Source organism: Tachypleus tridentatus, chromosome 13 (assembly GCF_004210375.1).
Source record: "Tachypleus tridentatus isolate NWPU-2018 chromosome 13, ASM421037v1, whole genome shotgun sequence".
Lineage (NCBI taxonomy): Eukaryota > Metazoa > Arthropoda > Merostomata > Xiphosura > Limulidae > Tachypleus > Tachypleus tridentatus.
Window position 1 is genome coordinate 114,845,975 of NC_134837.1, and position 18,843 is coordinate 114,864,817.

At 31.6% G+C, this 18,843-nt stretch overlaps 1 protein-coding gene across 1 annotated transcript in view; it reads left to right on the forward strand.

Annotated features, from left to right (window-relative positions):
• Nucleotides 1-18,615, forward strand: part of LOC143239119 (synaptic vesicle 2-related protein-like) — a 55,459-nt gene extending 36,844 nt beyond the window's left edge. Inside the window, exons 7-15 of the mRNA XM_076479959.1 lie at nucleotides 35-163; nucleotides 370-572; nucleotides 7,348-7,424; nucleotides 8,935-9,069; nucleotides 11,756-11,867; nucleotides 14,044-14,119; nucleotides 14,510-14,599; nucleotides 15,519-15,632; nucleotides 15,963-18,615. Of these exons, the coding sequence (XP_076336074.1) occupies nucleotides 35-163; nucleotides 370-572; nucleotides 7,348-7,424; nucleotides 8,935-9,069; nucleotides 11,756-11,867; nucleotides 14,044-14,119; nucleotides 14,510-14,599; nucleotides 15,519-15,632; nucleotides 15,963-15,971 (945 nt within the window). The 3' untranslated portion in view covers nucleotides 15,972-18,615. The remainder of the gene's footprint in view (nucleotides 1-34; nucleotides 164-369; nucleotides 573-7,347; nucleotides 7,425-8,934; nucleotides 9,070-11,755; nucleotides 11,868-14,043; nucleotides 14,120-14,509; nucleotides 14,600-15,518; nucleotides 15,633-15,962) is intronic.
• The last annotated feature ends 228 nt before the right edge of the window (nucleotides 18,616-18,843 follow it).

The following is an 18,843-nucleotide window of genomic DNA, read 5'->3' on the forward strand; positions in this document are numbered from 1 at the left end:
ATGTTCACACTGAATATGCTGTTATATTATATAGGGTTTCTGGGGCGTTGGTGCGATCGTTCTAATCTTGATAGCTATGGCCGTCATGACAACAAAAAACTCCTGGCGTCTTGTGTTATTTATCTCTGTGATGCCTCTGGTCGTCTTTTTGATTTTATCAAAGGTATGGGTTCTATCGTGTAGTATTAAAAATTATTCAGTTCACTACTAAATATCTAATAGTTTAAGCAATAGGAATTTATTCATTTGACATAAATTACTAGGCCATTTTGAGAAATTTTAATTTAAAAACTAATCATGTATATATAGACGCGCAAACATACGTATACCACAAGCACATGGTACTTTAGTGATTAATTATTCTTCTAGTGGTGTCCGGAGAGTGCTAGATACATGCTGACTCATGGTAAAGTCAAAGAAGCAGAGGACACTATCATAAAAATGGCGGAAGAAAACGGGATGCCAAGACCAGCTGGGAAACTGCAGATTCCTTCTAACACCACAGACACAAAGTCTTTCATACATCTGAATAAAGACAAAAAAATACTTTTATTTTGTTTGATTTTCTTATGGTAAGTAACTTCAACGTTTTTTTAATTACTTTTTTTAATATTAACTTGAACATTAATGAAAATATTACTTACTGACATTATACTTAAAATACAAATACTGTACGTTCGAACACTGTTGGTTTCTATACTTTCTTGTAAAGTCGAGGATTGACACTTCTGTACAAATTGGCCCTCAGAGTTTCAGTCTGGTGTCTTCGTTAGACCACAAATAAAGAAGATACTGGAATGCACAAAATTTCTCAGGAAGCTCAGTAGGAAGGAGAAAAAGCTTGGAGCAGCTTTGTCATAGTGGGTCGGGCTTCTTGGGCAATCACAAGACTGAAAATTATGTTGAACTGGTTGAGGATCTGGTGAAGAACTACGGCAAAATGTGCTGCAGGATTTCCCCGAAAGTCCATATCTTTGACGCTCATCTTGATAAGTTCAAGGAGAATATGGGAGCATACTCAGAGGAGCAGGGCAAACGCTTCCACCAAGATGTACTGGACTTTGAATGCCGCTACCAAGGAGCGTATAACGAAAACATGATGGGAGACTATATTTGGGGGCTGATACGTGAAAGTTATTTACATTACAGTCGCAAATATCGAAAAACTACTCACTTCTAAACATTTTTGTATAACTTTAGCATAAATACATGTAAATCTTGATTCATATGTTGTTTTATTCAGACCTTATGTAAAAGAAAATGTGCAAATTTGCCCGTTTTTACATAGAAAATAGGTTAATTTCTAAATTTCATTATCCAGGACACAAAAGCAAAGTTTGAAGGGAAAAATGGCCATTTTCTGTACTTTTACAACATAAGCAATTAACAAATAACAAATACTATCCAGGAACAAAATTTGTGTTACATAGTGTTATTATAACGTTTCGACTGATCATCAAGTAAACGCTACGTGCAACAAAACACTGTATTGTAAAGACGGATGATATGGGTATTAAAGCTTTTATTAAAGTAGAGAACAATATTTCGACCTTCTTGGGTTATCTTCAGGTTTACAACGAGAGTTTACAACAGACCTATGTCTTAGTGCGAACGGGTACGGGATGATATGAGACTTTGTAGTTAGACATTAGGTTATTAATTAATATAAGCATAAAAGTTTTCCTTTGTATTGGTTCAATTTTGGTTTGAGTTCTTATACAAGTAGGGCTCTTTTGATTTTACGTTTGTTCATGTCCGTTTCCCTACTTAGTATATTGGTGTTTTCTATGGTTATGTTGAGTTTAATTGATTTGCAGGATTATAACAAAAATGTGCGAAGATGTTTTTTTCAATCTGGTTTCTATGTTTCTGCTTGTTGCTGAAGTTATAGCAGTTGTTGCATCGTATTTTATAAATAATGTTGGTGTAGTTTTTACACAGTATGGAGTTTAGTGTTGTACCTGAATTTTAAATGAATTTAATGTTTACTGAAATGTTTTGTTTTCTTGTAATACTTTTCCATATGTTGGTCATTTTATTGATAATATATTGTATACAGCGGTGTAAGGTTTTGTAGTTAATTGTTTCGATGAATTTATTATTGTTTGTTTGTGTTGTTGATTTAGATGTGTTAGTATACGTTTTCCACAGTTTTTGGAGGAAATTTGTTGATGTTGAAGTGTTGTTTATTTTGTTGATTTAATCGTTAATTTTATCAGGTGAACATAGTTTTGTGACTGTGTGTATTTGGTTTTTTAATATTTTGAATTTTTGTTTTGTTTCATGTGCTGAATTCCAGAGAATGTATAGTACAGTATGGGTGATTTTTCTCTAGATTTCTGTTTTGAACTGTGTATCGGTTCTTGTGATCTTGAGGTTGAGAAATGTTAATTAGTTAATTTTCTCTTGTCCAGAGGTGAACTTGATGTTAGGGTTTATGGAGCTAACGTTGTTGAAAACTAAGTGTGTGTTCTGTAGATGTAAATCCAGCAGTTCTATCGTCAACATAGCTGTACCAATATAGTGGTGGGTGTAAGGCTGAATTGATCGCTTGAGATCCAATCTGTGTTACGAAAATGTTGGCTAGAAGTGGTGACATTGGATTGCGCATACTTAAACCATTTATTTGTATGTAGTTTTGGTGGGAGTTAATTTCATAAGAGTTGGTAATTGGTTGCTGTGGATGTGTGTTAATGGGTTGGAGTTTTGAACATAAAGCTCTAAAACTGCCTTAGAGGCTTCGATGGTTAGGATTTATTAATTGATAACCTAACTTTCTAAGTGCATCACCTTCTATAACCTTGTACCCGTTCACACTCGCCTATGAGACACTGCCCAGCAAGTGTCAGTTGCAAACACTCTTTGTTAACCTGAAAATGACCAAAGCAAGCCGGAACGTTGTTTTGTTCTTTATTTTAATTAAAGTTTTAATATCCATTCCAGCCGTGTTTAGAATATTTTTTTTTACTTCAAGTGAATTTCTCGACATCAAGAATAAAACATTCTTATAATTGTAGAGACAAAATTTGTAATTGGTATTAAAATTTAGCATTTAATTAAAATGAGATGGATAAGATATTATTCCAGATGAAAAGGGAAGGACTATTGTATATTTATTTTGCGTTGATTTTGTAGTCTTAACTAATATTTTTGTTATATTAATGTCTTGTTTTGAATTAAACACAAAGCTACTCATCGCGCTATCTGTTCTCTGCCCACCACGGGTGTCGAAACCCTGTTTTTAGCGTTGGAAATCCGCAGACATATCGCTGAGCCACTTGGGGACCATTGTCAAGTACACTAGAAAACACTTTTTTTTTAATTCAAGTGTATAAAAAACCTTAAACACAACCGCATCTAATATTTTACATTAGATAAAAATGTCGAAGGTATTTTCTGCGGTTTCAACGTTACCAAAGAAAAAGTAAGGTTCTCAAACAACATCAATGTATAAATCTCAACATTCATTGTACAACTGGAAGTACAAAAGGAAGGAAGTATCTCCATACATTTTAAAACGCCCAAGTCATAAGAAAGCAATCAAAATTTGAAAATTGAATCGATAGAAAAGAAAAACTTTAGATGAACTACAGAAAGTTTTGAATTGAAGAAAAAACAATTATTCTTAAAAGAACTGCTAACATACTAACCTACACATAAAAAAGTCTAATAAATAAAAAATTAGAATTTTAAAGATGAAAACAGTTTAAAGTTTATCACTACGACAGTTCCTTATGTCAAACACTTCCGCGCAAACCTAAATGGATGATGGAAATGACTTACGAATAAATATAAATCGATATAAAACAAAGTATTAAAAACAAGAACCTTATTACTACATTGAGAATAACGACAACAAAGTATTTGACAAAATAAACGCAACTATTTAAACATTTTATTTCAGGGAAACTGTAGGAAAGAGAATAACACTGGATTTAAGAGACCCTCTCAGATTTTACAATAGCTCTAAGAAACGAAACATATAACTACTGACAACAATGTTGAAGTCATCAGAAGAGGACCAGAAATCAACAGATTAAAAATAACTGAAGGACTATTAATTAAAATTTCAAAACCAACAGAAAATAACTATTAAAAAACTCCTCTTTACTTATATTAGTATTTTTCCACCTCATTTTACTTAAAAGTTGGACTTTAACATCAACTACAAACCTATTGATCACAATTTTGTACACTTCTTTGAAATTCCAACTCTTTTGTTGGATGTAACTGTTACATACAATAATCTCTAACGATCTGTATCGAATCGTTGTAATAATTAAAATAATAATTATCCTGTTGTAAATGTTGCTGTTATTATTTTCTGAATTAATTAATCAAAACAAAGGTACATATTATTCAGTTTGGGCTTCTTGAACGAAGTTTCTTAGTATCGTTTCTCAAATGTAGTAAGATTGTATAGGTTTTCTTGCACTTTAAATAAATAATATTTTTTTTCAAAATGCATCATTTGTTTGAGGTTAATTACAAAGCTACACAATGGGATATTTGTGCTCTGCCCATTACAGGTATCGAAACCCATTTTTTAGCGTGATTAAGTCCGAAAAAATACAGCTGTGCCATTGGGGGGCCTCTGGAACAGAACACAGCAACATTGTTGACTTTTTTTAAAGGGCTATCTAGGAATAATAACATATTTTTAACTAAATTAAGTTATTGTTTGTATCAGTCAGTATTTTTCTATGTCTGGAACATGAGAGTTTATTTACATATTTAAGGCAGTGTCGGGGCATGAGAGAGCAAATTTTACATAGTTACACAGACATTAACACTAGATTACTAAAGAGATTTAATACCAATTTGTACCGATAATTAGAGGGATTTTTAAGATTTCATCTGTGGTTTTATTTGGTTAACCTGTCTAACACAGTGCCAACCCTCTACGTTTTTGGATTGGAATTGTGAGTTTCTGCAAGTTGATACATTTTTCTTTAGAAAAAGATCAGAAACTCTCATGCTGAAAACAACATATAGCTTCATTAATTTACTTTCACTTTGTCTAGATAATGCGCTTTTAGGCTCTCATAAGGGCTTCATATTAAGTTCGTTTCATTTTAAGTATGAACTGTTGTCTCCAACTTGATTTTGTGTTTCTATGATAAGCAATGGATGGAAATTACTCATTAGAATTCAAATTTCTCTATTATTGTCTCTGAGAATTCTGTTCAGGTTCCTAACTTTTGACAATACTTGAACAGTAAACTTCGCAGTATTAACTTTAATGTTAAAAATCGGAATGATCACAAGCTTCCATTCCACTTATAAATAACAATAATGGACACTTTAAATGTAAAGTTTATCCTAAAAATAGTTTTATTGGAATATTGTTTTTTATTTTAAATTTTGAGAGTTTTACTCCCGATGTTTTAAGGTGAGTTTAGTGAAAATAATTATTCATCGTACTTATGAAATACCAAGTATGTATGATAGTTTGCATAAAGAATTTTTCGTACGTTAAAGTAACTTTCCAAATAGTTTTGTTAATATACTATTTCGTTATTACTTGAATAAGTGAAGTGTATTAAAATCTTGTATTCATAACGTACCTATTACTTTATCTTATATGAGTAAATACTCATTAATTACAAAATGTTAGCTGAAGAATGTCGTCTTTAGAGTAAACACACAGATAGTGTTGATGTGCCTTTCTTAATAATTGTTATCTTAGCTATTTTTGCAAATTTAAAGAAAAACTTCTATTTCTTCAATCCTTTTTGTGGTGTATAAATTTACTTGTTCTTATTGCCAACAGGATTATATTTATTCCACCAAAATAAAGTCAATAACTCTTAGATGTACATGATTGTTTTAATATAAGTTTATCGCTAATGTTAAAGTTAGTTATTTTTAGAAGCGATGGTTTGTTGCAGGTTTGTTTAAATAGCTATTTACGAATTGTACTTTGTGTAGTCCAATACTTGTGAACTGACAATTATTATATTAATGCATCATGTTACCAGGATCTTCTAAGATTGTCTCATTGTTTCAATTGAATGTTATTGCATCATAATATTTAGTAGTGTGTGGAATTTTCTAGACCTCAGCAGTGTTTTCATTGTCTGGAAATGTTTACATATTCAGGAGCAATTCCTGTGCGTTGAATCCGAAAATGATATCCATTTTATACAAGTATATCATTTCCCTTAGAATTGGGTAACATTTTGTTATGCTTGAAATGTTGACATTAACTGGTTATAGATTTCTCAAAGCCAATCGCAACGTGAGAGCTTTATCGGTCGTTTTTAATGAAATTACTAATAAAAATGTTAATTGTGGAAAGCGAAATAATAATTTGATTTAAGTAAGAGTTTTTGTTTTTCTTTCTTCTAGATTTGTGAAAAATCCTTACCTGATAGAAAAAGAATAATGTTATTTTCGAAATCTTCATAACTGAATTATGGAAAATCTATTTTTAAAACCAAAACAACTTTATGAAATTTAAACTCGCAGTCCTATGTTATTTAAAGTTCTTGATACACCTGTAGTAATCAGCAGTTGTAGTGATGATTTAAAAGTGAAATTATCACAGACTGTGTTGTAATAACAGAGCAGGAAGAATAATTCTTGTCAAATTCGGTCATTGTCAGGTTCCGATGATGAAAGAAGGTTGAAACGTTGTTCGCTCCTCTACATAGTGCTTTCTCTACTCATACCAGTCGTTTTTACATATATAATGGACTGTGTGGTGTTTATTTATTGCTGAAATTTATCTTTAATACGTCACAGACACCTAGTGTAAGAAATCCGGCCCATACGTAAAACCTGATAACAAGAACATGCTGATACTAAATCTTTAGTCAAGTCTTACATACTTACAAATGCAATTTGTGAATATGACACGTTACATGATACGATTTATCTCGGACGAACCTCCAATTTATTATATTACGTATTATTCAGGATAACCTACACAGAGAAGCACATGGCTCAGTGTGGTTATTTTTATATTAAAGCCTTGATTAGTTGATTTTGTTCATATATTCTGTAGTTAAAGTTTCAGAAGATACTCTGTCGCTTGTCCGTTTTATCGTATTTTTGTGTAGTACGTGACGGAATACAGTTTATTTGTATTGTTAATTGTAAATCATTAAATATTTCTACTTTGTATAAAGTTTTGTCTTGGCTTCTTATTTTCATGTTAACTGTCACAGGTTGTTGGTAAAAATATATTCCATTCTGAAAAACTCCGGTTTGTAGTGGACCTAATTTTACAGCTGATTCTTTTATCATCCGCGAGATTCCAAAAACGTTATTATTTATTTAAGTTTATCAAAGATTATTATAATTATCTTGGTTATTTTCTTAAGCAACACCTTTCTATTTCAGGTTCTCCTTAACATTTGTATATTACGGTATCGTTCTTCTGGCTCCAAAAGTGATTTTGAATAACGGATTGTCAAAAAGTAGGTAGACTTTGTACTAATAATTATTCATAATGTCACGTATATAGTATTTGAACGCATTATTAACATTAAATACTAAATAGCCATTTAAATGTGGTTTTATTACTTAAAACTATAGTAGTCCATTAAAAAAATGACAAAATATAAACCTTTGTAAGCTACGTAACCAACTGCTTATTAAGTAGTACGTCAGGACAGAGGGTGGATAAGAAAGTAATATAATTTACATAAAGCCTCGTAAATAATTGGTATTTTTTGTTTGGTTTTATAAAAAAAAGTTATTTTCGTTATTTTTAAGTTGTGCCTTAAATTTTTTATGTCTTTCTAAAATTTTCAAACCTTAACTTTTAATCTTACTTTTCTTTCACCGAAAGTATTGTGTTAATAAGATAAGCTGGCTATAGTGGTGAGAATTTTAATTTGCTATCACCGAAAGTACTGGCCCGGCATGGCCAAGCGTGTTAAGGCGTACGTACGCCTCGTAATCTGAGGTTCGCGGGTTCGCATCCCCGTCGCGCCAAACATGCTCGCCCTTTCAGCCGTGGGGGCGTTATAAGTTACGGTCAATCCCACTATTCGTTGGTAAAAGAGTAGACCAAGAGTTGGCGGTGGGTGGTGATGACTAGCTGCCTTCCCTCTAGTCTTACACTGCTAAATTAGGGACGGCTAGCACAGATAGCCCTCGAGTAGCTTTGTGCGAAATTCAAAAACAAACAAACAATCACCGAAAGTATTGTGTTAATAAGATAAGCTGGCTATAGTGGCGAGAGTTTTAACTTGCTATCACCGAAAGCATTCAGTTAATAAGATAAGCTGGCTATAGTGGCGAGAGTTTTAACTTTCTATCACCGAAAGTATTGTGTTAATAAGATAAGCTGGCTCTTGTGGCGAGAGTTTTAACTTGCTGTCACCGAAAGCATTCAGTTAATAAGATAAGCTGGCTATAGTGGCGAGAGTTTTAACTTTCTATCACCGAAAGTATTGTGTTAATAAGATAAGCTAGCTCTTGTGGCGAGAGTTTTAACTTGCTTTCACCGAAAGCATTCAGTTAATAAGATAAGCTGGCTATAGTGGCAAGAGTTTTAACTTTCTACCACCGAAAGTATTGAGTTAATAAGATAAGCTGGCTCTTGTGGCGAGAGTTTTAACTTGCTTTCACCGAAAGCATTCAGTTAATAAGATAAGATGGCTATAGTGGCAAGAGTTTTAACTTTCTATCACCGAAAGTATTGAGTTAATAAGATAAGCTGGCTCTTGTGGCGAGAGTTTTAACTTGCTATCACCGAAAGCATTCAGTTTATAAGATAAGCTGGCTATAGTGGCGAGAGTTTTAACTTGCTATCATTCAAAGTATTGTTTTAATAAGATAATCTGGCTATAGTGGCGAGAACTAAATAAAATTAATTTTTGAACATTTGATGACCTGTAACCTTTAACAATAGTTAGCACGTATTTAGGAACACCACATCTGAATAAACGTTATTCAGTATGCTTTTTTTTTTCTCAACAGCTACCCAACATGCCGAAAAATGGAACAAACAATATTCTGGAAACTTGACAGTTTCGGAATATTACATGCCCTGTAAACCACTTTCGCTCTCAGACTACATCAATCTACTCTGGACCACAGCTGCAGAGATTCTTGGTAACATGTAATAAATGTGTTCATAAAATAACAGATAGGTCAAGCTAGACTGTTATTTTTTATGATTAATTTTTAAGGTTGTTGAAAGTATTGTATTGCTAGTGCTTCTCAATTTCAAACCTAGTAAATATTTCAATAAAAAAAATATCTCATGACTAAGTTAAGCTGACTTTTGTTCATAAACATTGGTCTTCAGTTTACACTAATTTTATTTCTCACAAAATATGATTTATGAGTTTTTAAAACTCTACGGTTTAAATAGTCAGTGACAAGCGATAATGATAAAGCTAAATGAAGACACTGGGACAACATTTTCTTTCAATTTTTGTTTTGTTAATATAATAATAATGCGATCTGTTTATCCATTTTTCTTTAGTTACTGTTTATTTTTTATTATATTATACAATAATTACTTTTTATTAATTTCTAATTCAAACAACTACATTATATCTTCTTCGAGGTTAGCAAGTTTTAGTTTCCTATCTTCCTCAATTGATGGTGATGGCTCGACTTTGTCAATGCAGGGGCATCTTATTTTATTTACATTATGAAAACATTGGTTATTTACATGGTTATTAACTTGATTTACACTACGTTTTTTTTTTGTAAAACATCAACATTAGTGTATCATTAACATTGTATTATCTATCTTTATATTTGAACGAGTATCCGTTCTATTCAAACCCCATATAATTTTGTAAAGAGGTATTACACACCTCTTTCAACTTTACTGATATTGTTTGACTGAAGTGAACGAGTTGAGTCAAAACTACTTCGTTTTTCAAGAATTAACACTGGTTTTATAAAGATGTGAAAGACAAAACTTTAGCTCTTTAGTGATTTTTATTTACGACCAACAAAATTTTCTTTAACAGATATTTGACGATCAAGAGAGTATTTGAGACTACGTTATTAAGTTTTAGCGTTATGATTAAATAAGTGTATATGTCAAATGTGCTTTGGTATTTGAAAGAAAACACAGGCTATTCTTCGATAGAGAATATAATCTGTGAAGAACGTGACATGTATACTCAACTGTAGTATTACTTGCACTTTGATGAATTACTTAGCTAGAGCTAAGCGGTAGTTTTTCATTTATTTGTTTAACAAATTGTTGTATGTTTAATGATAGAAAGTGTTTCTTTGTATAATTATTTAGCATAATGTCATTTAAAAGTGGAGTACGACAGAGAATTCTCTGTTCGATACACTGAAATTATCTTAGAATGACTGAAAGCAATTAAAACTCAGCTTAATAGATGTTTTATGTGTGCTTCTACGTATCTCGACACAAATTAACGCACAAAGGTCAGATATCCTAGGGTTCAACAACATTTAATTAAAAAGCTGCACAGTGGCATATCGGTATGTTTGCAGTCTTACGCTTGAAATCAGGTTTCGATATCCGTGGTGGACAAAGCAATAATTTGTACTTAACTACAAACAATACAATTAAATAACATAGTGCTCTTTTAAGGTGTTTAAATATATTTTCAAACAACTTTTTATTTGAAAATATTTTAATTACCATAAAAAATCTAACTAATAAGATAAACAATATTAAAATGTTCGATAAAGGCAACATGTTTGCAGTAATATTCACTGAACATTTAATCGTGCATACATAATAAACCAGAAATTATACGAAACAGAGCTGAGGCAAAGCAATATAAATTAAAATAAAGATAAAATAAATATTATGAACAACTCTTGACGTTGTGAATGGTAAGTATTTCAATCCTTTACAAACAGAATACACAATTACGATCTATTATATTAAACACTGACACACCTTGTAATAAAAAAAACTTGAATTTTACAAAAGACTCACAACACGTTACTCATGTTACATCATATCTGAAGAGCACTTCAGGTTTCTTAAATTGTCTACATGAAAAATACAAAATATTCAATATTATGCGCGTATGATGTACCATCGCTCTATACAAAAACTCCCAAAAAATACACCATATATCTCGAAATGAAACAACTGAACTTTAATTATAAAATCATTATTTCAATTTTTTATTACAAGATGTTGGTTATGTTTTTTTAATTGGAAGAAACAGACTATGGTAGGTTTCTAGGTGTTTTGTTTTTCTAATGGTTACTTGCCAAAACCTTTTGGCGGGCGAATATTAATGTTTATATGTTTGTGTTTTTACTCTGTATCTGTCATGATGTTATTGATAAACAAAGTGCCGTAACTACTGAAACAGACAGAATATATATATATTCTGCAAAAACGGCTCGTTTGGGTTGAGAAAATATTTTACATAGAAGAGCGAACAACGTTTCGACCTTCTTCGGTCATCGTCAGGTTCACAAAGAAAGAGGTAACTGACCGGAAGCTGACCACATGTTTGAAAGGGGTTGTGTAACTGTGTGTCGAAATGTAGAGGGCGGTATTAGATGTTTGAATATATAATTTTATTATATTAATATAGGTATAAAGGACACCTTTATACGTTGTTCGCTCTTCTATGTAAAATATTTTCTCAACCCAAACGAGCCGTTTTTGCATATAAATTTCTCAACAAGTGGGTTTCTCGACATCACTGATATATATATATAGTTAACAACAATGGTGTGTTCTGATACAATATCTTTTAGTGAATAAACTAGATAAGGTATCAATTATGATGGATTATCATAGCAATAATAAAAGCTTATTTTTCTTTTCTAGGTGTTTTTTTTGCGTGGCTATTTATCGAACCTGTAGGAAGACGAAAATTAATGTTTATATTTTTGTGTTTCTACTCTGCATCTGTCATGATGTTATTGATAAACAAAATGCCGTAAGTACTGAAACAGATGAAATATATAAATTTAACAACAATGATATGTACTGATACAATGCATTTTATTGAAGAATTTGTGTAATGTAACAGTTACCATAAGTTAGTTACTGACTATTCTTATAAAATCTTATAAAAATATTTTTCATTATCACAAATAATTCAGTTCACAGGGTTACGAGACTTTAACTGAATTTTTAAAATAAAATAACAGTCTTCTTATAGCAAAGCCACATTGGGCTATCTGCTGAGTCGAGACCCTGATTTTAGCGTTGTAAATCCGTGGACGAGACTAGCGTGAGACGACCTTGTCACAATCGTCTCCTATTCAATTTATTGCGTTATACAGAAGATTTTTATATGCTAATAACATATTTATCAAACTTATATTAAGAATCATTCAGATAACTCTTCTTTCAGATTTATTTTTATTTTTCTTCTTACAAATATAAAAGGTAAAGCCTCGTAAGGTTTAAACAGCTATGATTATCACAGATGTGACTGGTGTATGTTACATCTGAAGTAGACATCAAAAGTGATATATGACATCAAACAAAGAAATCTTTACACTAAAATACTGAGAATATGGATGAAATTTTACACTACTTTTTTTTTTTTTTTTAAAGCTACGCCAAGAATATGTTCACTAGTCTTTTGAACGGATAACCTGGTTAAGAGGGCACTTAATCAAAATGATTCTATGTACAGAATGAGACAACATCTTGAAAACAAAGAGGCCGATTGAATATTTACAATCACAACTTAGCCAAGACAGAGTCCGTTACGAACAATTTAAGGCTCGCGTAAAAACTTAGAAAATCACGGAGCGACTAAAGTATGTTGACTGAGTTATGTATGGTAACATAGGACAAGTGAAACAATATTCCTCAATCCTACGATAATAATAGTGACAAACAAGATATATCGTCCTGTGTAAAACAAAAAGCTTCCAACAACGTACTAGTGTTTTGTACGGCTCATTTCATTTTCTTTTCTTTTGTATTTTTCCTAGTACTGTACACATGAAGACCCATGCCGCAGACCGGTAAACAACTCACTATTAGCTTATATACTATTCATTCTTTATAACAGAGACAGTAAAGTTTAACTGCTATATTAAAGTAGCTCAAAATTGGCACTGAATTTTGTTAGCTGCTTACTCTATAAGAAGCCTTTGTGTATCGCTCGAATGTATGAAAACACCAAAAACAGCTTGATATTGTATTCATAAGCATAATAAAGTGTGCAGTTCATATTGTCTTTTTTTTTAATTTCTCGCACAGCTACACGAGGGCTATCTGCACTAGTCGTTCCTAATTTAGTAGTGTAAGGCTCGAGGGAAGGCAGCTAGTCATCACCACCCACCGCCAACTCTTGGGATACTCTTTTACCAACGAATAGTGGGATTGATCGTTACATTATAACGCCCCCACGGCTGAAAGGACGAGCTTGTTTGGAGTCATGGGGATTCGAACCCGCGACCCTCAGCTTATGAGTCGAGTGCCTTAACCACCCGACCATGCCGGGCTGTTAATGTCATCCAACAAATAAAATTTATGTGGAATCCAGTGTAGAAAACAATTAAGTTACATTACGATCAGAAGATCATACCCTGAGGGTTGGTGGTAGATGGTGTTGTCCTTCTATCTATTATATCACTGCTAAATTAGGGACGAATAGTGGAGATAGTCCTTGAGCACCTTTGCACGAAATTAAACACAAGCCAACTTAATTATCATAATTTGTCCCAATTATAAATTGAGCCTTCGATTAAAAAATCGTAACTATTGATGTGTGTGTGTGTTTTTGTGTCTGTAATTATACATAATGCATTGCTGAAGTTGTTCGTAACAATTGAATAATTTACGTAATGTTGAACTTCAACAAACTGACGTTAAACTTTGTAATTTTCAGTATAATTTATATTTTCTAAATTGAGTGATAATATAAAACTAAAATTTATATAAATTACATTATTACTGACTTCCAGGTGTAGTTACAATTAATGGTGTTTCCGATTACAAATCCAAATTCAGTGATTACAACACATATAATTTTTATTCCTATTTTCTTCAAAATTGTCTCAGTTATATTCTCTATATTCAAGGATACTGTACAGACATTTTCAGGATAGTATTCAAAGGTTAAGTTGACTGTTCATTGTTGTTTTTCACAGACCAGCAATCTCACTGTTTGTTGCTAGAGGATCGGTTTCAGCATGTTTCGGTGTTTGTGTACTCTACACAAATGAGGTATGAATTGTAAAATATTTAATGCAGTAGTGTAAATATTGTAAGTGTTAGTGTTTAAACGTTTCTTTTTACTTACATATGAATTCAAAATTATGTTTATGTGTGAGATACATTCACTTTGACATCAAAGAGCAAAACTAATGAAATAATTAATAATACAAATAACATATTTATTGAAACTATTACCGTTATCAAGATAGTATTAGTAATATACTTTTAAATTTTTATTTTCGTATGTTTATACCATCTGAGAACCTGAATAGCACTGATTTGTCTCTTACACCTTTGTTATTACTGTACTGCCAAATGAGACAATAAATTACTTCTGTTAGTCTAATCTGTACCAAAAGGATTTTCTAGAATATTCTTATAATATATATGTTTCTGCAGGTTTACCCAACTACTCACCGGGCATTCGCTTATGGTTTCTACATGATTTTTGGTCGTATTGGGGCTATAATCACTCCATTCGTAGCCCAGGTAAATTCAGTTTAACTTGCTGTTTACAATAGGTTTTACATTTAAACTATTTTGTTTACTTTGTAATAATAAAGATACGCAAAGGTTTATAAAGTGAAAATTTTTTTTAGCTTTGAAATATCTTCATAACATATAAATCTAACATTTAAATAAAGTAGAAACATATTCATTTTGTATTTTAGTCTGGTTTGATTTATCCAAGCGAATCTAAACTGTCAATTCCTTAAAAATGTTAATGGCCCCAAAGGTAGAGAAGAGGCTTTAAGAAAAAAGAATAACAAAGCCATATTTAATGGGTAACGAAAAGTTCTATTGTGTTTAGGAAGTATCCATTACATTACTTTTGTTTAATCAATATGGTTTGTTAAAGTTTATTTATTTAAGATACAATTTAGATCTAGTATTACATCGGAATGAAGATGTCATATGAAAATACAGAAACGTGTTTCCTTATAAATTTTATGTTTTTCCGTACTAGTGGTTGTAAGCTTTGTTTCAGACTAGTTTACACGATATCATGTATTTTACCTTCTGTTAGTTTGTTTTTCATTTTGTTAATAAGCAAAAGATGCACAATGAGTTATCTATATTTTGCCTACTCTAGGAATCGAAACCTGAATATTAGTGGTATAATATCTCAAAGGTGTCGCTGTATGATATAGAGGCATCCATTAAAACATATCCTTTAGTGACTCAGCTCTAAGACTTGAAGGCTTATAACATTAAAAATATGGTTTTGATACTCGTAGTGGATACAGCACAGATAGCCTTTTCGTGGCTTTCTGCTTAACAACAAGAAACACATTTTTAAAAACATCACATAATGTTTCTTGAATCAGCTTAATTCAATATTATCTAACTGGCACAAATGAACACGACATTATAATCAGCTACAACAACTATATAATGTGTTTAACAGGTTCTAATGGAGTCTGAGCCCGAGACAGCAGTGGTTATATACTCGCTTTTAGCGTTATTAACAGGGATTTCCACATTTGCATTGCCATTTGACAAGACAGGACAAGAGCTTGAAGTGGGTAGATCATATTTTTATATTCAATCTTAATATTAGAACTGGAATTGAGTTCTTTAATATTTAAAGTTATCTCCCACTTCTCGCCAGAAGAGTTAATTCAAGTAAAAGTCTACTTAGTTTTTAAATAATCCGTAAATCAGTTTTTATAAAATGGAATATTTTAACAACAAAACGTTCTGAAATTCACCCAAGCTTTAAAGGTAAATTAAAATAGTAATAAATCCCTAAGACTTTTGAGTTTCTAATTTGCTATATAATAGAGAGTTTATGTAAAGTTTATATTTATCTCTATACATTATAATCCAAATTCAATATACATTTATCTAGGATCAGTAACTTCACAGTCAAGTAACCGGTATCTGGAAGAAAACGTCTGGTAGTGAAGTCGTAAATCAAATTATTAAGGATTTTTTCTTGTTACTCGTTTTAGTAATTTCTTATTCTAATTACGTTATTGTATAGATGACCAAATATATATATATATATATATTTCAAACCATCTATACCAGTAAATGCTAATGTGACATAAATTATCTTTGTTTCTAACATTATACTTTACTCCTGGAGGTGTGACAATGTAAGTGAAAACAATAATTCAGTTACGTTTTTCTTATTATGCCAGTATTTCTGTAATACAGTGATCAGTTTACAAAATTAAACTTTAAAAGGCTATGTTCGATTCCTCGTGGTGGACACAGCAGATGCGACTTTACTCTAAAACAAGCAAATAATCAAACTCTATTAGAATAATTAACTGCCCTCGTTTCTAATTTTGAACTGCTATCTAGAGCTGCAAGGTAGCCGGGCAGCAGCACCCTATCACATATAGTTTCTCTAAAGGATTAGCTGCTATTATAACGTACTCACAGCCTAATTCAAGGTAGGAATCATTTTGTGTTATTGCGCACCATTACACTAGCGTGAACCCGCGTCTAAACTCTCGTCATATTTTCTTCAAATTTTAAGGATATAGGCCTATTAAAATTAAAATAACGACTTGAAATATTCAGTTTATCATGCACATCCATTCTTCATCAAACTCTTTGCTTTGAGGTCTGTTTTGTCTCAAAAATTTCGAGGTTATCTTCAAACATCGGTGTTCTGCCTACAAATGTATACATATTGGATCGAGCATACGACGTCTTAATGAGCGAATAAGAGGACACTGACAATAGAAACAAGGAAAGTTCCAGAATAGTTTAATATGCGTGGAATAAGTTTGATCAGAATATTATGACGAATCAATTATCGCTTGGCAAAATTGGAGGAAAATTAAAACAATTGACAAAGAATTTAACTAGAAAACAGAGACCACAACGTACCAAAATGTTAAGTGTCTTCATACTATTAATTGAACTGTGAATTGTAAGTATTTTACTACAGTTCTTTCAAAGAAATTTAAGTACTGGTTTTTATATTTCTTAAAATTTCAGTTAAATTAATGTTTCCAGTAAATGTTTTTATTATATTTTAATAAACGTGGTAGTAAGAAATCCCCAGTTGAGCACAAATTCAAAGAAAGACGTGAAAAGTATTGTTTCTTAAAACTAAACTTGTTAACTGAACACCAAATGATGTTTATTGTATTTCAGTAATTCAAGCATATATAACATAGCAGCAAAAGTGGTTCTGATAAGTAAAATTTATCTGATAGAATATTACACTAAATAATAAAATTACTTCCAATAAAGAATATAAGAAAATCGTGTTATATAAATAAACAAAATAATTCCTGTTTATGATAAAAATGTTTAATCATCACGAAGTGCTTTAAATAGGAAGAAAGTTTGATGGAGATATGGGACAAGTATATTTTTCCCCACCAAAACGTTTTATTTTATATTTAATATAATGAGGCTGTAAACTTAATATTGAAGCCAATTTCTATATTTTCTTACTTTGCTATTTATTATCGATTACTATTCATCTAGCATAGTAAAAACTGATAGTAGTATTTAAGGTTTTCTGTGAAAGAATATTTATTTTAATTGACATCTATTTAACGTAAAACGAAGTGTTTAATTTCGAGAAATATATGTGGGTATAATTCATTTTATTATTATGCAATAAACGGTTTTCTTAATCAGTTCTTCAGAAGTTAACATTGTTCGTATTGTCATTTACGTTCCATAAAAAAACTGGAACTAGAGAATAAAGTTTTGAAAAACTATCTTTACCCGGTTTATTATTTCAAAACTGTTTTAATAAAAAACGATGTCTTTTTTTATATAGGAACAAAATAATTGTTCCATATATTTACAGATATGCTAATATGTAGTAATTGATGACTAAATAAACAATAGTCCTTCACATCGAGTGACCTACGTTACTCAAACTCGACCAACGTGATGTCACATTTGTTATATAACTTATACTTTGTCAATGTCAGGGGCGTAGAGTTTTTACACGCGATGGGGGGGGGATAATTTTTGCAACCACTTATGTGGACTGTTCAATTTGTAAATTGGTAATCTCTGATTACGTAAACCTAAAAGCCGTAAACATGCAAGCACAGACTAATCTTGTTGTCACGATACTTGCATGTATACTTAGGCCTACTGACTGACACGAACTATTGCTTAGATCGAAAAGCTTAGAAGCACGCATATATTAAAGATGTACATTTCGGCTACTGCAAAAGCCTACATCTAGGCCAAACTGTAGGGGGGGGATGATTGAATGCACCAAACCCCCCACCTAAAATGAAGGAGAGGATGTATACCCCCATCCCCCCAGGATCTACGCCCCTGCTTGTCATTACTAGCTTGGAGTAAAAGTATGTATATCTAATTACCCCGTAAAGAGTATGTGTATTCCTCTGAACTATTGACTGTACTAAAACGAAGTTTTAAAATTGAATGACGTTTGGGTCTCTATACTAATGTAGGCGCGTTTTATAAAACTTTCAATTTACTTCTCTTCTAAAACAGACTATGTTTATCATTTATATGTAATAGCTATTGGAAATAAATAAAATATTTCGCCATCTTAAACTTCTTAGGCTGTAATTTGTCAATAATTATGTTTAAGCTGCTGTAATTTTTCTTACTAATTTCATTAAAAATTAATGACTGCTGATGGCCATTACTCAAAATTGAATTGTCAAGTATAGCAATAAAACGGTTACTTCTAAGTAACAATATCCACATTCTCTATCAAACATATATCAGTAAGCCTAAAAATTGAACACTAATAATTTAACCGTATA